This window comes from Mus caroli, chromosome 2 (assembly GCF_900094665.2).
Source record: "Mus caroli chromosome 2, CAROLI_EIJ_v1.1, whole genome shotgun sequence".
Lineage (NCBI taxonomy): Eukaryota > Metazoa > Chordata > Mammalia > Rodentia > Muridae > Mus > Mus caroli.
In genome coordinates, this window is record NC_034571.1 from 165,558,047 (window position 1) to 165,579,355 (window position 21,309).

Consider the following 21,309-nt stretch of genomic DNA (forward strand, 5'->3'; position numbering starts at 1 on the left):
CCCAGCTAGGTGGGAAAGACCAGTGGGCGAGGTGGAGAAGTAAGGCACTCTCCTGACTCTCACTACACTTAAACCAGCATCACAGGGTTTGGGGCCTGAGCTTCCTGCTGTGACAGAGCCAGAGAATGTCATGTCTATCACAGTCCTGTCAGAGAAACAGAGGCTAACATGAGGCCCGAGGAAACACTAGGCAGTGCCAAGATAGAAGACATTCTACAAAGGAACTGGCCTAGACTGTGTCAAGACCTCCCAAGTTACAAAATCTAAACATTCAGAAACTGTTTAAGATCAGGACACTAGAGACAGGAGGACTCAGGGCCAAGAGAAACTTCAACACTCTTGTATTGGGTAATGTCAAATGATCTTGTCTCCAAGTCAATCTCAAATGACTCATATGTGTGTGTATAGACACACACACACATATGTGCACATGTACACACATATGTATACATACATGCATGCGTGTGTGTGTGTGTTGGGGGGAACAGAGAAGAAAGGATGACACAAACCAAAGTGACAGGCTCCTAGAGAAGGGGGAGGGAGAACGCAGCTCACATTCGGTTCCACTCTTCTAACTCTCCTGCTAGCTCAATAAAAAGCTACCTCCTGTTGGGCCTGGTGAGGTACACCTTTAATCCCATCAGTTTGAGGGGCAGAGGCAGGCAGATCTCTGTGAGGTCAGAGTGGGCTACAAAGAGAGTTCCAGGACAGCCAGCATTCTGTCATGCAGAGAAACCCCGTCTCGAAAAATCAAAAAAAGAAAAAAAAGCTATCTCCAAATTTTTAGAAAGAAGACCCCAAAATAAGTAAACAAGAAAAAGTAGAAGTAAGGAAGAAAGGGAGGGAGAGAGAGTGGGAGAGAGGGAGGGAGAGAGGGAGGGAGAGAGGGAGGGAAGCATGTTCTCTCCAAGCTCTGTCTTTCTCAGGGACACAGCACTGCTATAGTACAGTAAAGAATTCTGGGTGGGTGATATAGCCATCTTCTGTTGAGAATTTGTACACAGACAAGAAAAGCGGGACACACACACACACACAGAGAAATCTAATTGGGGTGAGGGAAGGGTAATCCAAGCCCAAAACACAAATAAGGAAAAGGCCTCTCTCTGTCTTCAAGCTCTGAGGACACAGACTTCTGATGTAACGCTTAGCAGAGTTGTTCAGTGACAGCCACAATAAATGAGGATGTGAGACCTCTGTATCCAGGGCAACGGGCAACTAAAGAGCTCCCTGTATCTCTTTCCACTCCTCTCGACCACCACACCCACATGACCTTATTACTACACCATATAAGATAAATCCAGAGTCATTAGAAGGCAGCACACAGTGACGAGACATGACATCCCAGCAGCCCTGGGAACCACATGTGTGGAATGGCGATCTTCACTGAGTTGCTTGGAGCCAACTATTCTTTACAGCCCATAACCACAGCATTCTTCTTAAATAAATGCACAAATAAAAATGAGCTCAAAATAGGGATGACGACAAAAAATGAGGAAGCCTTACTGTGAAAACGTGTTGAGAGAAAACCAGGCTTCTGACAATTAGTTATAATCGCAGAATGCTAATGGCCTCCCTGCAAGCAAGAGGAATTATAATTGGTCTCCAGTGGCCTGTTTATCCTGTCTAGATATAATTACAAGATACAGCTCTCACAGTTTTTACCAATCCATTCATCCGACAACTAACATTTATTCAGCACGGGCTCTGGGCTTGGCCTGTGCTGGGTGCTGATGGCACAAGGCCACAGTGACCCCAGGTCAGAGCTTGCCACTTCAAGGGACAGGTAAATGGGACTTTATAACTCAACTGCTAAGTGAAAGGAGATGGAGAGCAGCAGCCTGTGATGACAGAGAGGAGGGTGTCACTAACAGTGATTGGGTGTCGGGAAAGATGTGAACAAAGCACTGTGAGTACACAGGTGATCTACCAAGAACTGAGCCCTGGTCCCCACAGGAAGGCTGCATGGTCTAACTGGTTCTGCAGGTTAGCTAACGGACCCAGTCATACAGGCACCTAAGCTGCTGGCATCACAATTGACTGATTATGATTCCCAATGAGAATGAAACCTGAGGAAAAGACAGGCGTGTGTGTTTTCCATGTGACAGGTCCTTTCCTGCAGAGCAGCCTCCTTCTGAGTTGGCATGTGCTTATGTATATACAGATGTCCCAATATCCAAACACAGGGCACACAGAGAACCCAGAGAGCAGAAGGCACTGCCCAGCTCGGTCCACTCCCATCATCTGTAAGCCAATGGCTTCCTGAATATTTACCACAGCGTTTTGGGGTATTACCCACAGAAGCAGACAACATTCTGTTGGGGGAGCTCCACAACACATATGTGGGCCTTTCCTCCTCAAATAAAGGCACCTCATGCTACATACACCGTCACTTCCCAGCTGAAAAGATGACAGCCCCCAAGCTCTTGGTGTTCAGGACCCCCTAACTTCCAGGCTCCAGGAAAAGAACTGAACCAAAGCACAGCTGGGGCAAAGAACACTATACCTCCTTCTCCTGTGGGGGTCCATGGAAAGCTAAGCAAGCCCTCCAGACACACAAGAGAGAGCAGAGCTAAGCAGTGCATAGTAGGGCTTCTAGGGCTTCGAGTCACAAACCAGAAAGCAGTTTCCTCTGCAAATGCCCTCGTTGTGGGCTGGGACAGTCTACTCCACAGGAGGCTTGCTTTATATTCCAAATGGCTGAGGGGTGGGACAGACATTGCTGATAAGATGGAGTATTTGGAGACAAAATAAGGTGAAATCCTGCAGCAATGCTTTGGGCTCTGGTCCCCTCGGCACTGCCAGTCTTTAGGGATAAGGTGCTTGAGTGCCAGCTGTGACCTTGGAAACCCGTTGGACGGAGTTCTAAATGAAAACGGAGATCTACTTGGCAAAGTTCACTGCTCAACTGCCAAACACCCCGACTAAATGCTATTATCCAGGTTCATTTTGCAAAGTAAATTAAATTTCTTTTAGAGAAACTTGAAATTTATAAAAGAACCCTGGAGAATTTGAATTTTAATAATCAATTATTCCTCAGACTGATTCATCTTATAAACATATGGAATATGCAAAAAATTAAATTAGTTTAAAAATCTAGACCTTTAACGCATAGTTGAAAAAACACTTTTATATAAATGAAGAATAATTGCCAAATGTTCTGACACTGCAATGTAATTTTTTAGCTACATGGCGTATAATGCTTTTGCACTTTGGGGAAGGAGATAATTCCTTCCTCTCACGTCATTCCTCTCTGAACAAGAAACCAGCTCTCTGCTCACCCTGTGCTCATCACCCAGGCCTAGGACTTTAAAACCATTTATGCAAAATTATTTCCTAAAAGGCTGGACCAATCCTGCAGCTCTGAACCATAATTCATGGAAGGGGTCAAGCACACAAGCCTCATCTGTACAGGGCAGTGAAGGGGCAGCTGCCAAAGGAAATGAGATGGCTCATGATGGTCCCTGAACACAGAGAACAAGCAAGGCCGGGCTGGGGCACTGGGTAAGTACAGCAGAAGCCAGCACGCTCACCACCTACCAAGGAAGAAGGAGGAAAGGGGAAGGAAGAAGCCCTGGCTGCCTCTACAGTCCCTTAATAGTGGTACGCAGCCTGCTACCACTGGATGCCACATGGAAAACCAATCTGGCAGGGCCCCTGAGCACACCCCTCTGCCCCTGCAAGTGTGCTGCCACCCCACCCATCAGGGACTGCTTACTGCTCACACCTCTCCTGGTCTAACATGTTTATATAACACATTAGATGTAGCAAAGGGTTTTTTTACTAAGTACTGTGTAACACATGACCTCATACACCATCGTGGGCCCCACGCCTCTAGACTGAGCTTTACTGTAAGACTGGGCATCCCGCCCAGCAGCAGTGTCAGCACTGTAAGTGGCTGGTGACTGGCACTCACTTGGCTGAGACTTCTCCAGCCCTGGTACTCCAAGAATGAGCATGTCTAAAGACAGGATCAAGGTTACCCACGAAACTTTCCCGAATAAGCTCTGACCATCTTACTCAGGGAATGGTGCTTGCCCGAAGTTCAACTCCTGTGAGAATTCAAGTCCTGAATTAGCCACCAGCTGTGCAAGCCACTCCCAAGGAAGACTCACGCTCATGGCCTTCTTTCTGCATTCATCATCACGGCTGGGAGCAGACCGCTCCAGCAGAGCAGGACACACTTAGCCTTCAGTGTCACACTGGGAAATGAGACCTTGCTCCAGAAGGGCCAGTAGCGCTTCCTGGCTGGGTTTTCTGACCTGGAGGGAAAATGGTGGAAGGTGAAACAAGAGATGGGGTAGGTGCCTTCTCAGGATGGAGGCAGGTCTCTCACCGCACTCTCCATATTCCTCTGAGTCTGCCCTTTAACCACCCCCCCCCTTGCCTGAGGGAGCCCCAGCCTCCTGGTGCAACCATTCCTCCTGTATGTACATTTTTGTGTGTTTCATAATCGTCATGTGACTTGCAGAGGGTGACAATGGAGGGTAGTACCATGTCTGAGGTGCCCATTGTCCTCAGCGCACCATCAGCACAGACAGCGGGTGACAGGACATTTATTCTTTTGGGGCTTGGTGAATGGACACACATCTGGCCCACTGGAATAGGTGTCAGAGTGAGAGACAGCTTCTGCTGCTGTACAAGCCTGGGCCTCACCACAGCGGCGTGTACTGCAGATACCCGATGCTTCGCACCCATGGTCACTGTGGATCAGCATCAGGTGCAAAGGCACTAGAGGCAGCTAGAGACGAAAGCACCTAAAATTCCCATTTTTATAGAGAACAGTTCACTGTCAGGAGAGGAAGGCAAGGAAATTGTAACGGGTCCCAGAAGTGAACAAACCTTGTCACGGATGGTCAGTCCATAGCAGGGCACAAGAGGGCAAGGCCCAAGGCTGTGGCCACAAAGGCTACTGGACACTAGGACTTGTGACCTGAGCTCAGTGCCTCTGGCAGCAGTGCTCCCAGGGAACTGCTCTGAGCTGCCAGGTTCTTTGGTACCGTCTCCCCAGGAAACAGACACACCAGCAAGGGGAAAGGAGTCGAGGCTCATAGAAGAGCACACTCAAAGGGACAAAAAGGAACTCTGAGGACATGACAAGTTCCAGTGACAGAAGCAAGGGGACCTGTATGCAACAGGCCACTGAGGGTGAGCTGAGGCAAGCCTGGGAAAAGTCAGAGGCCACTAAGACCTCCGGGTAACAATACACCTACCACTGAGTGCCACGAAGGGCTTAAGAGCACAGAAATGACAAGATCCCAGTGTGGTGTCAGTGTCGGCCTGAGATGGGTGCTAAGGATAAGCCCCTGGCCCTGCAGACAGAAAAGAGCAGGGGAGGTGGGAAACCACTGCGTAGGAAGATCACAGAAGCCAAGGTGGCCACTGATACTGCCTGGTCTGCCAACAGCCAAGCCAGAGGAGACAGGAAAGCCATCGGGTAGGGTAGCAAGCAGGGCCAGTCTGCAGGACTCTGACCTCTCCTGTCCCCTTGTATTCTGCACCCCCACCCTGCACCAGTGGCAGCCCCTGGAGGTCGCTGCTTCTCAACTGTGTTCTCCCTGGGGCCATGTGGCATATCGAGGAGCACAGAAGACAGAACACACAGCAAACACGTGCACAAACACTCGGCTGTCTGAGGTCCAGGGGAGAGCAATGGGGGATAGGAGGGCACAGGCTGACGGTGACACTGGAGGTTTCCTGACTCCAGCTCAAGGGTCTACATCTCGAGCCCCATGGTTCATTGCCTGAGCTTTAGTCTCGTTACCTGTGAGACTGGACACTAGTACAGAAGTCCCAGATAGTGTTGGGATGGCTCTGGATAAAGCCACAAGCCACAAGATGGAAACAACAGTGGTCAAAAGTGTGTTAAGGTAGGTGTGGGAGGTTGGGGGGGGGGGTGGGCACGTCCATTATTCCAGTACCAGGGATACTGAAACAACACGGCCACTGTGAGTTCCAGGCCAGCCCAGGCTCCAGAGTGAGTCCCTGTATCAACTCAAGCAAGCAACCAACAATGCATTCACTACATTTAATGTACCAACAGCCTGGAGACCTCAAATGTGCTGACTGATCACGTTTGTAACCACAGGAAGAGGTCATCTAAAATAACCCAATCTAATAGAAAAGCACTGCACACTCAGGGAATTGGTTGACTGCAGTAACGAGAGTAACCTCCACCATGGTCACCGGCATCCACTTTGGCACCACTCTAAAGAAGCCATCAGGGAGGACTGGCAAAAGCATAAAAGGCCTCTCAAGATGCAGAGCTGAGAAAAGTAGTCAGGACACATGACCATCAAATGGATGTTGGCCCCTGCTGTCCCCAAAGTCACCCTGGCAACAGGACAAGAAGAGGTATGTATAGAATTGCAGCCCGAGGCCCTGAGAGGATCAAGGGACACATCTGGTCATTTTTCCTTCACATCATCTGATGGAGCAGCAGTAAATGAGGACAGGCATCCAGTTCCAATCTCAAAAACCCAAAGCAGCAACAGTGGCACTTGGAACGCAGATCGGGCAGAGATCTCTGCTGCTAACAGGTGGACCGGCTCAGGTGGGAGCTGGGGATACAAAGGCCATGGTTGTGAGCCTCGCGGGCGGTGCCCTGGCTGCGACAGAGGAGGGAGCAAGCACAGTTCAGAAGCGCAGCCACGCGCTGGGCCCGGTGTTAACACCCACGAAGAGCCCGGTTCACAATATACTCAAGTACAGTCAACCGCAAAGGATGGTAGTGCTCTGCAGGGAGGGGGAGAGAGAGAGCACTTGTCACCACTGCTGTAACCTCAGCAGCAAAAGCAAAGGACTGCCAAACAGCCACAAACACTTGTTATATAAATTGGGAGGAGACTGGTGTTTATTTTATGGTCCTTCTCTCAAGTGATTAAATTTGTCAAGATAATTTTAAAATTGAAACTGTTTTTAAAACAAGAGCACTGCATCTTCCAATGAGCCCATTAGCTGAGTTCAACAGCCCCACATGGAGCAGCTCCTGGGAGCACAGACCCAGGCAGAGCGAGTCACTGGCCAACCGAGCAGGAGAAGGTGGGGCTAGGCTACCTCAGATCCTCCTTCAAGGAGATCTGCTGTAGGAGATGAAGTCAAAGCCAGGAAGCACAGATGAGGGAAACTGAGGCACAGAAACACCCAAAACTGAGAGTGGGCAGAGAAAGCACATCCCAGGATGGTCAGGGGAGGCCTGCTGAGGACACAGGCTGCCCAGCTGCCCAGCTCTACACAACTTCAGGAGACTGCGACCAGGTACCAGATCCTGGGCTCCTACAGTGAAGGACTTGGGTTTGATGACAGGCAAGCAGCTCACGGGTACTCCAGAGTAGCCCGGACAGTTCCCAGACAGACAGGTGAGGCTCAGGGCACCCGGTCTAGCATCCAGCCACAGCCTTGTTTCCCATACCCCAGCTTCCTGCCATCTGAATCAAGAGGGAAGGAGTAAGTGGCGGGTGCCATACTCACCAGGCTTGTGGGATGGACAGGAGATGCCCACACAGACACGGAGCCCAGGACCTGCTGTCCAGGGCAGCCCAGGGAGCAGCTGTGTGAACACAGCTGCAGGATTCAGGTACTACCCCAGAGATGCAGGCAGCGCTCCTTACCTGTGTGACTGGGTCACTGCTAAGACCTCCCATCAGTGAACAGACTGATCCAAATAAGTCTGTTATTTGGACTGGCAAAATAAGGCTCCTACCCTAGCCTGAGGCACACCCACCCATGTCACTACTAGACCTCTGACCAACAAGGACCTCTGGGCACTGTCAGCAGTCCAGTGCTCTTCCAAAGAGCCAGCACCTGTTATGAGAGGTGGAGGCTGACAGGAGAGGAGAGAAGGGCACTGGGAGAGACAGGCTGGCTCCAGTGAGCAGGTCCTCGTGAGGTTAATGGTGTGGTGGTGGTGAGGGTGGAGAACGCAGTCCTCCAATCTACTCAGTGCAGTCAACTTTCTCATAGCTCTGGTTTCGAAGGAAGAAAGGCAAGAGGAGAAGGGGTGTCTTTGGGGTTATGCATTCATGATAGAGACAATGGAGATGTGGCGTGAGTCTGACTGGATGTGGAGGGGAGGGGGAATGGTCTCTAGAGTTCCCGGGCTGTAGCTCAGGGGAATTGAATATATCAGACGGTGTTCTGTTCATTGCGATAGGAGATGAAGATTGAAGGCCTCTATTTTCTTCGTGATGTAAAAGGCAAGGTCACTTGCTTGGCGAAAGGCAGGGCAAGGTGAGAGGCCTAATGAGAATGGCAAAGGTCTAAGGGAACTGCCAAGGATAATGGGAGAAACAGCTGATGAGGGACAGGGGGAAGGATTGCCACGCAGTGCTGCACGTCCAACTGCGATTGGAGCCCATAAATTTCCAATGGCACCAATCAGTACGTGATAGGCCTCCCTCCCACAGACCAAGCTCAGCAGGCAAGAGCTAAAGAAGCAGAGCCAAGGTGGCAGAAGCCCTACCAAGGGACAGGAAGGTGACGTGGATCTGAGAGGGTGGCAGCAGAAAGCACAGCAGCAAGTCAGAGGTGCACAAAGGCAGACATGATGTGGCTGTGGATTCAAGAGCCAGAGAGTGGGGGAAGCCAGGGCTCTGAGGGTGGAAGGTCAGCTGCAGTGGGCCCTCACGGGGACAGCAGGAGGCTAGGGGACACCCTGGTGTGCACAGGGAAACAGCTGGGACTGTCAGGAGGGAGAACCTCCCAGTCACTGATACCTTTCCTCAGCTGACTCAGCAGGTTCAATACCAGAAGCAAAGCACACGCCTGCCTCACCCTTTAGGAACAAAACATAGGGCAAAGATAGGTGACCGAGGTCGAGAGGAGGTCAAATCCCTGCACAGCCTCCTTTTAAGGACCACACCAGGAGAGAACAAACAGCCAACAGGGGAGCAAGAGCGAGTGTTCATGCTGCTGACAGTACACACAGACACCAGCGAGATGAAAGCCAGTGGAGATGATGAAGAAACAGGAGGATGCTGTGTCCCTCCGACGAGCTTGCTGAGGGCAGAAATCTGTCCTGCTCATCTCTTCCTCCCCAGGCACAACACAGCAGACTAGGCTCCTAATGGGCACTCAGAAACTGTCAGAGCAAATGAACGAATGGAAGGAGCCACCCCACGTTATGATCAGAGTCCTGTGAGAGAAAATGCAAAGATAATCATAATACCCGTGGCTCTCTCCTTATCCGAAAACTCCATTGCATTCTGTCACATTGGGTAACAGTTAAAAATGACTGCTGTCCTTTTTAAGAACAGCAGATCAAGAAAAAACACAAACCAAATGTTTAGAATTTCTTGAAAATCCAAACACAGTATGTCATTAAAAATTAAAACACTCACATCCTGTACAGAAAGTCATCTCTGAAATAAACCGACACAGACAGAAAGGACAGAGGCTTCCTTCACTCTGTGTGTGTGTGTGTGTGTGTGTGTGCGTCGCGCACACACCCATTGATGTATGCATTCTATGGCATGTGTGTGAAAGCTTTCAGGGGTTAGTTTTCTCTTCCAACCTTGTTTCTGCCACTGGGCTGCACACTTAGGGTAGCTAGCTCTTGAGTTTCTCTTGACTCTCCTGTCTCAATTTCCATCATGCGGAAGGAATGCTGGCATTACAGATGTGCTCCGCTGCATCAAGCCTTTGTGAATGGCTTCTAGGCACTGAACCTGGATCTTCAGGTTTGCACCATCAGTGCATTAGCCCCTGAATAGTCCTTCTGATCCCTTCAGCAATGTCCAAGATTCAAAAGACCAGAAGGCTCTCCAGCGTCCAAGAGCACATGTACTATCCCTATCCCCAGAGGCTGACACTGCAGGAAATGGGAGCAAGACTCATGTGAGTCACTATCCCTAGCATAGGGCATATGACATGCAGGAACGCAGGCAGAGCAGCAGGAAGGGAGGCACAGACACCTGAGAAAGACAAGATGCAGCACACACACAGGGTACTGTCTGGAAAGCAACAAGACTGGCAAAGCTTGAGGAAGCAGTCTTAGAACAGAGGGAGCCAGAGGAAGGGAGGGAGGGAGGGAGGGAGGGAGGGAGGCAGGCAGGCAGGCAGGAAGAGAAATCAAACTTCTTCAATACACTAAGTTTTAGTTTGGGAATTAGGTGAACATTTAAAATGAGTTGGAGTCAAAATGTAAAAGTTAGAGCTACTCTTGAAGCTAAGCCTGTGTTTAGCCACAGCAGAGCATAGCTACTCAGAATCCTGAGGCAGAAGGATCACTGGAGCCCAAGAGTTCAAAGCCAGCCTGAGCAACATGGTGAGACCTTGTCTCAAAAAAAGCAGAAGAATATGGACTCAAGGATTATATCGGGGAATATAGACAGATAGATAGATAGATAGATAGATAGATAGATAGATAGATAGATAGATAGATGGATATGGAGATATATATATGGTGTCTGTATACATATATGCATATATAAATGATGAAAATAGATGCCATGAATTTGAAGGAGAGTGAGGAAAGGTATGTGGGAAGGCTTGGAGGGATGGAAGGGAAGGGAGAAATGTTATAATTAAAACACAATCTCAAAGCAGCAACAACAAAGGAGAGGAAAACCAGCCAGCCCTGGTGGTATGTGCCTGTTTTCTCAACTACCCAAGAGGCTGAAGCAAGGAGGTCAAAAGTTTAAGGCCAAGCTGGACAGCTTAGAAAGACCCACAGTAAAACAAGGCCTGGGGTGCAGTTCATTCATTGCAGAGCGCTTGTCTAGCAGGCAGGGATGGGACCCAGCCAAACACACACATACACACACACATACACGCACACACACACACAACTATATGTAGTGATGTGGGATTAAACATTAACGTATGTGTCAATTACCAACCACATGAGACATTGGTGCAAGGTGAAAACAATATACACCAATAGGAAATGCAAGAGTAAGAGCCCTCCCATCCCTGAGAGGAGTTTTACTTGTCACTGGATGCAATAATTGAGTTCACAGCCAGGAGCTCCCTGGTATCCATGTTTTGGTTTCTCATCGTTTCCCCAGTAAAAGAACATGGATTCTTTAAAGAAGCAGTCAGTTCTAGCTGGAGGTAAACTATCAGTCTACTAGAAATGTCAGGAAGATTCAAGAATAATGGCTCCCACAAGCCAGAACTGAAACAACTCGATATCAAAAATAGCAATGCCTGTGCTGACTGAAGCCTCATTGCTCTCAGACATCCTGATAGCACCCAGTGAGAGAGCATCAGTAGGCATCTGAGATGACTTCAGATGCCAACCAATTATCCTAGAAACCAGGAAATAAAGGAAGAAGACAAAGAACATATCTCACCTTCCTATGTAGTCAGAATTTGAGAGTTCTCAAACAGCTAGGAGGGAAAGCTCTTCTCTGAAGCCTTCCGAGCATTACATCATGGAGCGAGACAAGACAGAATTCAAGTGTCAGAATCATACAGCCTACAGAGAAACAGTGGTCTCCATGAGGACCACCATGGCTGCTCAAACTGATGAACAGCTGTCACATACAAGGTCAGATGACATCACCAGCACCCAGAAGCCACTCAGCATCTGAGAGAGAAACTCCTAGAGCTCTATGCATCCCAACTTGACCCAGGACAGACACAGGTCCCATCTCCACTCAGTGCCTACTTTATAGAAAATACCTGGGATGAAGGGAATCTTAATGCTAGAGATGCAACTGCCCCCACCACCACCACCACCTGGGATGGGAGGGTCAGTGGGACAAACTTTCTGGGCTTTTCAGTCAATACACAGCTAGGAAAGGAGGAGCGGCACAGTTCTTACCAGCGTCAGAGACTAAGAAACTTACGTTAACCCAATGTGCCAACCTTGTTTGTATTCGCACTCAAATGGATCATCTGGAAAAGTCAAATTTCTTGCCAACTATAATGGTAAAGGTCCATAATCTAGCATCCTAAGGCAGGAGGACACAGAGATCAACGTCAGCACCCTCTGGCCTGTCTCAAAAACAGAGACTCAAACAAAATACACACTGATAAGCTACTGGACAGGCTGAGCAGAGAGAGAAGAGTAGAGGGGCTGGGTGAGCAGGGCAGGCTTGACAGCAGTGCTGCATCACTTTCTCTGTTTGCCAGGCAGGGCACTGAAGATAGGGCCCTGTGAACACTAGGCAAGTGCTCTACCTCTCACCTGCACCCCCAGCTCTGCATTTCTTAGAGAGCCATGCTAATGCGTTGACGGTTGAGGTGAGAAGTGTCTGTGATGGAGTCCGTCTAGGGGAGATAAATGCCACTGACAGGGCAAGTGTTAGTGAAGGTCCATGGACACAGTTTTTGTACTCTGTCTACTGTCTCTGTCTCAGTGCATCCATAATGGGAAGGAGGAGATGACTTCCTTCATTGGACGGAATACAGTCTGCTTCTCCACTGCATAAGAAGACCTGCTTCAGGCAGTTAACTCCAAGTCACCAATTCCCTCCTGCTGTTACGTTAGGTAAAAGCAGGAGGGAATCTGCTAATGAGATCTTAAGGTAGCAGTGCTCACACCTGGTTGTCTGGATCCTCAAGGTACCGTGCTCCAACAGGCAGGATGTACTGGGAGACCACCACAGGAAAATCCAACCTGCTTTCTTGTAAGAAAGCAACAATGGGAAGGATTTGCCCCATCAGCTCAGTCCGCACAGTGGGCTCTACGGCAATAGGACAGAGAGAGTTCTAGTAAGAATAAGCCAAGCATCTGACATGGTATATACTAATGGTTTCTAGCTTTTCTTACTAAAATACTTCATCAAGAAAATTAGACAAATGCAGTTTAAAAATCATTTCCCATTTAGAGTATTTATGCTACAGACAGGCTTAAAAAGCTAGTAAGCCACACAGCAACATAAAACATAAAAGGAAGAGAGGATGACAGCTCTATTATAACAAGCCATATACAAATGGAGAAAGGACCAAGAAGTCTGCACGCTGGGCCAGCGTCCAAAAGCCATTACAGCTAATGGCTTCTCTGCCAGACCTATGGGTTGTGCTTATTTAAATTCCAGCCGGGATGTATACATTATAAATAATTCTTTCACAAATGCACTCCCCCACAATCCACGCATCCCAATTATTTCTAAGGCAAAGCATTAAACAAAAGAGCGTTCCAGCTCCAGTACACCACATTAAATTTAACACAAATATATAATTGCCGCAGCACTGTAAATGGTGATTCATTTATGAAGAGAATCCATTCAAAGCCTCAAAAACATCCACTTGGGCCTTTTTAAAAGCACCGTGTCACATCCATATGAATATTTTAAACTAATATGGGAGCTATATGGAAGGTTTCTTTTTCTCCCTTCAGCTAAAATGATCAAATTCTGAGGCCTCAGATTTCTGGAACTTTCTGAAGCATCTCATCAGCCATCGTGTGTGCAGAGAACGGGGTGCAGGCAGGGCAGCTGTCAGTCATCCTCCTCATCTTTACTGTGTGGCAGGGGGTGGGGAGACAGGCGACGTCAGAATGTCTGCTGCACTGCAGCCTGCTTCCTTCTAGAATAGCAATCATAGAGAGGCAGAAAGAGCAAGAAAAATCAAGATCAGTCAACAGAGATCACAGGTGAGAAGAACTAATGACTGGGATTGTTCTGATCCAAAGGGGATCTTCTGATTGGGTACTTCTTAGCAACCAGCACTTTGGCAAAACTCAAGAAATACAAAAGGCCTAACTGCCAGGGCAAATGGCCTCTGTCACATTAGTCATTCTGATGTTCCAAAAATAAGGACAATTTGAGTCATTCTGAAGTAAGACGTCTGTTCTTCATGACAAAAATCCATCTACAGTCACACTCAGCCCAAAGCTCACTGATTAATATGAAGTCTTTCAATTTTAGCTAGTACTTGTAGTATATATTTTTAAAGAAATGTACAAGTTAAAAAAGAACTGAAAAACCTGCATCCTCTGAAAGTCGGACAGCTCCCTCCAGGACTGCCAGGATGTCCTCATCAGTGTGGCTCAAGACATCCAGTAGTCCTCTGGCAACAATCTGACTATGGAGACAGAAAGATCCCCACAGTTGGTTACCTGACAGGTGCCGACTACAGGATCCTATGTTGTAGGTACTGTGCTAGAAGCAAGAGGGCCATGGAGCAAAGGAAAGCCAGCCATGTCCATCTAAGAGGACAGAGACAACCATGGGCCATCAGAGATGGCTGCTCTAATGCCAATCAAAGCCCTCTAGGAATTGGGACTTTACCTCACAACCCAGCATCCAGAGTAAACTCGACACAGGAAAGCCCTTACCTACCTGTGCTTACTGGTTCTTCAGGCCCACACCGACCTCAGAGGAAACCCTGAGTGGGTATAGGATGGGGAGACCCAGAGGGTACTTGCTGGTCCTCTCAAGGTCTGGAGAATGAGCAACTACGTTGAGGGAATTGCTTTATATGAGGCCCATTCCCTGAATCTCCTATGGTTACTCTTCCACCTTCAATAGAACTGACCGTAAACAGGATGGACCCACAAAACCTGTTCTGAGGGAGCACGGACAGCTACAGGAAGGCTTGGTCAAGACAACAGTGGCGAAGGGCAAGCCAGTAGCAGCAATTATCTAAGGAAAGGAACATTGTCCCTGGGCCCTAGGACAGGCGGGAGAGCAGGGAGGCAGGTCTGCAGCTGAGCGACACACCGACCCAGGCAGCACAGCGCCACATGCCAAACACAAGAGGCTCTCACCATGGGCTGTGAGATGAGACTGCCACTGAAGGCAAAGGACATGTGCCATCAGCATCTCAGCCACCAGCAAGAAACCAAGACCTCTTTTGACCCCAGAGCAGGGAACCTGAGAGCAGGCAGGCCTTTCAGAGAGCACGACTACAAGTCCAGGAAGCTGATGTAAACTAAACTACTCAACACAAGGGGTCGCAAACAAATGCCTTACTAAATATATTTTAAAAAGACTTGTTCTATAAGAAATTATTAAAGAAACCCTCCAACCAGGAAGAAAATGACACCAACAGAAATCCAAATTTATATAAATGAATGAAAATCAGCAGAAATGATGCCCACATGTAAAGATTAATCTCATTATTTAAGCCTCTTTAAGAAACAACTATTCTATAAAACTGATAATGACTTGTGGCTTTCTAGCACATAAATGTACACATGCATATACATGTATATGTAAAAAGGAAGATAAAAAAGCAGAGAGACCAGGAGACAATAATGAAGGCATACTAATATAATTATACTACACTGTGATGTAGGAAAATATCACTAATAAGTCAAACCCTGAGACACTGCTAAAATAGCAAAACAACAAATTATAACTAATAAACTATTAAGACAAACTGAATTCATAAAAAATTCCATTAAACCAAGAAAAGGCCGATAAAGACCCAAAGAGAAAAGAGTTCTAACAAATGAACTCAAGCAGCAGGATGTCAGCTTTTGCACCAGTGAACACACACAACACAAATGCTCCAAACAGTCCAGCTAAGATGCCAAGACCCAACAATATACTGCTGACAAGAAACACACTCTAATACAAACAGGCACATACATTTAAAGTGGAAAACTAACAGAAGTCACAGAAAGCTAGGGTGGGTAGCTCAAAGTCAGACAGAGAACATCACCAGGGATAAAGTCATTTCACAGTGATAAAGGGGTGAACTTATAAAAAAGATATAGTAATCCTAAATGTCTATGTACTAAATAACACAGTTTCAATCTACAGAGTAAAAATCAATAAAACTACAAGGAGAAATAGACAAAAGTCATGGTGGGAGTCTGGAAATAGACCTATGCATACATCACCAATGAGTTTTTACAAAGGTCAACAGAGAAAAAACAGCCTTTTCAAAAGTGACGCTGGAGTGAACAGACCCTGAGAACTCATGACCTAACTCCCGTCTCGTACCATGCACAGAGTTAATACAAAACAGATTAGAAGGCTAATGTTGAGCGCATCACCAGTTCTTGAAAAGAAAAGGAATCCAGATGGAAAAGCCAGTGTGAGCTTTGCTTAGCAATAATTTTGAAGCCTTGAAGCCTCAAAATATAAAATTTGTATTACTTTTCTTTATAAGAAAATAATTTTAAAATGTCATTAAAGTGAGAAACTCTTTCCCCAAATGACAGCACCAAGTGGAGAGGGGGAGACAAGCCTCAACTAGGAGAAAACACCTCACAAAGAGGATGCACACCCATCCATCAAACTCCTCACAAACAGCAGAAGCGATGCTATTCCAACTGAAGAAAATCAGAAATTAACCTGAACCATTATCAGTTACCAAGTAGGTGAACAAGATGAAGACATGATGTGTTCTACGACTCGGGAGAGCCTTGGAAACAGGTTAAGTAAACACCATGAACCACTGGATTACACTGCTATGCACAGTGAAGAGAGAAAAACGAGCTCCTGGCTACTTAGGGTAGAGGACTGAGGCCACGTGAGCAGACGTGCCTCATGGCAACGGAATTTCTTTAAGAGGTGGGAAGAAAATTTCAAAAGTCCTTGCAGAATGTTCCACAATGATGTGACTATGCTAAAATCTATCCACCAGAAATCTGAAAGTTGTAAACTGTATGGTATGTGTAATGACACTACACTAGTAAGCTCTAACACATGTGTAATAGTGCTATACTGGTAAACTGTACGCTATGTTATATATAATGGACATTATACTGAACTGTATGGTATATATGCTCTTAGTCATTGTTCTATTGCTGTGAAGAGACACCATGACCAAGACAAGCTTTTATAAAGCTTATCAAAGAAGACTGGCTTATAGTTTTGGAGGTTTAGTTCATTATCACCACTGTAGGGAACATGGCAGTGTACATGGCACAGGAATGTTGGATGGCTGAGGGCTACATCCTGGTCCATAGTTCAGGAAAGAGGCTGAGCCTTCTGTGGGTTTTTTGAAACCTTAAAGCCCACCCCTGATGACCTCCCTCCAACAAGGCCACACCTCCTCCACCTCCCAATCCTTGTTGTAGTCTCTCCACCCACAGCCTGGAACCTGCTTGCTCAAGGGTGGAGTTTTCTGCTCATTCGTTCTGCCACGCTCACTGCTGGACCATGCCACTTTGCTGCTTAGAGTCACACACGTGTTCACCCTGCTACTGGACCCCGAGACCATTCGGCGGGAATCGGGTTCCCTCCCCCTTCCTTTATAACTGAATGTCGGAACTAGTAAAATTGAGCTTTGAACAAGATGAACTTGTCTTTGGCTCCATTTCTTCTTTCTCCCCGTCTAGTTCCTCCCTTAGCTCGAGTGGCCACCTCAGTCAAACCGTTCACGTTGCGAGCTGCTGGCTGGCTGCAACACTTGTAATCCTTTAAAACAGTTCCACTTCCTGGTGACCAAGCATTCAACTATATAAGTATATGAGAGTACAGGGGCTGGTTTTACTCAAACCGCCACACATACGTAATGGACATTCTAGCGTAGGTTTGATGAGGTTATCTCTGTTTGCTCTCTTAGCCTGGCCACTCCAGTTGTTCATTCTGTGTACTGCAAGGGCACGACTCAGTGCTGTCTCTCTATCTGCTCCTTGCTATTTGGGTCCATGCTTTTGTTTACTAACGAGTAAATGAAAATAATCACTGAAACAAAAGTCAGATAACTGTAGATCATTGTTGGCACCACACAGAACATGTAAACTCAATCCGAATAAGATCATTAGACTTTAACATTTACCATGGTAACGTATTGCCTGTTTCTTGATTGATTCAATCACGGGGGAAGTCTCCATATCACAAGTCTTCAGAAACAGAGACTACGAGCCCCTGACACATACCGTCTAAACCGTCTGAGTGACGGCGCGTGGACACCACTGATTCTGGATTACACTCCCCAAAGTCCCATGACCACAGCTAACTATGAGGAAGCAGCAGGCAAAGCCACTTGGGGAGACAGACTATGGAATACCTCAGCACTCTTCCTCAAAAATCATCAGTTATGTAGAACAAGACTAGACCAAGAAGCTATCAAAGATTTAAGGAGACGAAAGAGACTCAACAGCTAACTGCTGACATGGTACCCTGGGTGGATGGAAGCCCAGCTCAAAGGAAAGATTCCAGTGGACAGTCACGGCGTGTGCTAGTGAACCACTGTGGAGCACTGCTGGAGTGAGTGCCTCAGCTTTCTGTGCTTGCTACACAGACGCACAGAATCCGTAGCTGATGTAAGCATCAGAGCAGAAGTCTTGTCCTCAGCACAGTTCCATCTGGTAGCTGGCCACTCTTTGCCTTGGGGCTGTCCTGTACACTCCAGGGTACTTAGTAGCAGCCCTGGTTTATATCCACTAGGTGTCAGTAGTATTCCCTGACCCCCAGGATGCGGCACCCAGAGATGTCTCTGACCTGGACTAGGAGCAGAAGTATCCCTGGGTGAGGGCCACTGTACCAGGAGGAGCTGGGCACAAACTGTAAGAGAATTCTTTATATACATCAGTGACATTTCCATCACTGTAATAAATATATGATGGACACAACTGAAGAAAGCAAGGTTTACTTGACCCACAGTGTGAGTCTTGGTGGCTAGAACATAAGGCAGCAAGTCACACTGCATCCACCGTTGGTAGAGGAGAGCACCGACACCCAGCTCAGTGTCTTGTGTATACTCAGTCTGGGACCACAGCCCATAGAAAAGTGTTGCATACACTTAGAATGAGTCTTCCTGCCTCAGGAAATCAACCTAGTCTAAGAAGTCCTTCACAGATGCTGACCATTAAAAATAATCCTTACACTCTAATACATCAGCAACTCTTCTATAAACCTAAAATTATCTCAAAATCAAAAGCTAAAAGACAAAACATAATGATGAAAAAAAATTGGCAGCCACAGCAGGCAGCACTCAGACCATGGTGACAATGGCACATGCCAGGGAGAACTTGAGCACAGGAGGCAGAGACAGCATCTACCGGTGATTCAGAAAACAGCCTCTCAGGGAGGGAACTAAACCCTCACCATTCGACCCAGCAATTTCACTTTTAGGTGTTTAGCCAAATGAGATGAAGACACAGCTACACACAGAGACTCCAAAGTGTATGAACAAGCATCATTCATGAAAAAAAGTCTGGTCCATTTGCTGATGAACACAAGTTCAAAGCATACAGTGTTCAGAAAGGGTCTCAAAGTACTGACAGAGAGAAAAAGATTCCTAATCTGTTCCCCTAGTTCCAGGGAAATGAACAAAGAAAACACCAGGAAGCAGGTCAGAGGCTGCGGGGACCCAGGAGCAGGGCATGGGGGGCCAAACCATGACGGTTAAACATGGGGACATGGGGACTTGTCAGGAAACAGAGATGCTCAAGCTACTGTGGTGATGGGTGTAGAACAGGTCACACAGGAGGCTGGTGATAAGCAACTTGCATGCTGTGCACAGATCAACAGAGGAGGCTGTTTTAGACAGAGGCCACCAGACAAGGCAGGAGCACACCCGACAGGTGCCCTGTGCACAAGGAGAGCCAACCTAAGTAGATCCACGTACTCCAATTTTGAAGAAAGTAAGACTACAAGTTGAGGATTCAAAGTGAAGTCCTCTGGTCCAGTAGAACACAGGAAGAAATCTGTTAGTACACGCTGTCCGAAGAAACGGACACCACCCTGGGGTACAAGGGTGAGACCTGGCAGCCAGGAAGCTTGAGAAGCTGAAACCGACAGACACTGCCGAGAGAGACTGGTTACTTTCCCTGGACCTCATTCACGCCAGCCTCCCCGGGGAAATCAGCAGCTCAGATCCCCAATCTGCTGTCCCAGCCATAGAATGATGGGCAAATCTGCATCTAGCCTCAAGTGGGCACAAGGGACCTGCCCTCTTAAGGAAAGGGAAGAAGAGAGAAGAGAGACCCCAGAGCAGTCCAGCCTACACAGAATACAGATGGGAAGGGCTATAGGCCAATGCTTTCAAGAATCTGGCATGCTCTGGGAGAACATTGTGGATGAACCAAGCCAAAAGCGCAGGCCTCTCAGTACCTCCTTCAGCTAGCAAGGCTAACAAGACGAGGAGGAAGGCCATGCCTTCTGGAAAGACAGTAACTGCCAAACCGTCAACCCAAGTGCTCAGTGAGATGGAGCAGCAGGTGCCTAGCACCCAAGGGCACTAGATAAGTAGAAAGCAATCAGCAAGATGATTGATTTAACAAGCCACAATGACAGCAGCATTGATGTCACTGATCTAACAGGGGGTGTCCAGCTTTCTGATGCTGGGGTAGAATATTGTCGATTAACATGGAAGGCCGCAATTATAGCTATTCTGGGACACACTGGGCCTGAGGACCACTGGCTGGACTTGCCTAATCAAATTAAGAAGTAGAGATGAGTGAACTGTATCAAAAGGCAAGATGTATCCATACACCTTCCATAGTAAATATAGCTGGAATTTTGAAACATATAGGTTCAAGTGTATACATATAAATGCCATGCAAAATTAAAAGAAAGCTGGATTGCATGAATTAATACCAGACAATGTGAGTGAGCTTCAGAAAGCGGGATGAACACACTAGACAACAAGTAAAAGAGGCAACTTGTCAAAAGAAGATGCAATGCTAGCAGGGTACACACCTCCACAGAAGAACGTGAGAACAGACAACAGCAATTGCAGCTGAGAATGGGAGCACCGTCCTCTCAGCAGCAGCCCACGGGAGCACAGGAAAGTAAGAGGGAAGGCTGTGGGCAGCTCGGGGAGGACGTTAAAAAGTAAGAGGGCTGTGGGCGGGTCAGAGGGCAAAGGTGCTTGCAACCAAGCCTGGTCACTGGGGACCCGGGAGAAAGAAAAGAGCCATTCCTTCAAGTTGTCCTCTGTGCACTGTGGCATTCAAGCACCCACCCACATATGCGCACCAAAAAAAAAAAAAAAAAAACCAGCTTAACACACTAAGGAAATAAATTAACATGGAAGACCTACACAATGCTTCCAACCAAATTAACCCAATTGATACAAGTGTTTAAGATGCTCTCCCCCAAATACTGGCACACAACATTCGTTCTAGACAGAACACAATGAAACATAAATAAGTAAATTTTAAAAAAATAAATGAAAAATAAAGAACTGTAAAATGTTCGTTCTTTGACCACAAACAAAATAAATCAAAGCAGGAACAGCAGAAAGATATTTGAAAATTGTTTATGTGTTTGGCAATGGCAGCGTGGATCTGAGGACTGACTGGTCAGTAAAGGGGATTAGGAGTGCCTGCTGCTGATGGGGGGCGGGGCGGGGGCGGTCATTGCCTGCTGCTGCTGATGGGGGGGGGCCTCACTGCTTGTTCAGCACGCTGCACAGTAAGTTCAAGGCTAGCCTGGGATACCTGATACTACATGTCAAAACAAAAATTAAAATATACTACAAACATGCTTCATGCTCACTTGTGGGTAAACCACA

At 47.3% G+C, this 21,309-nt stretch overlaps 1 protein-coding gene across 5 annotated transcripts in view; it reads right to left on the minus strand.

The window, feature by feature from the left end:
* The window catches only part of LOC110290525 (putative serine/threonine-protein phosphatase 4 regulatory subunit 1-like), a 74,135-nt gene that overhangs the window by 17,932 nt on the left and 34,894 nt on the right, over window positions 1-21,309 (minus strand). For 2 of the 5 annotated variants that reach the window (XR_002377448.2, XR_003835993.1), the window contains exons 2-3: window positions 12,487-12,629; window positions 4,113-4,259 (exon numbers count right to left, since the gene is read on the minus strand). Coding sequence is in view for 1 of the 5 variants with exons in the window: in XM_029474535.1 (XP_029330395.1) it covers window positions 13,310-13,473; window positions 13,874-13,971 (262 nt within the window). In the remaining 4 variants the exon portion in view is untranslated. The other 3 variants (XR_003835994.1, XR_003835995.1, XM_029474535.1) reach the window with 2 other exon arrangements.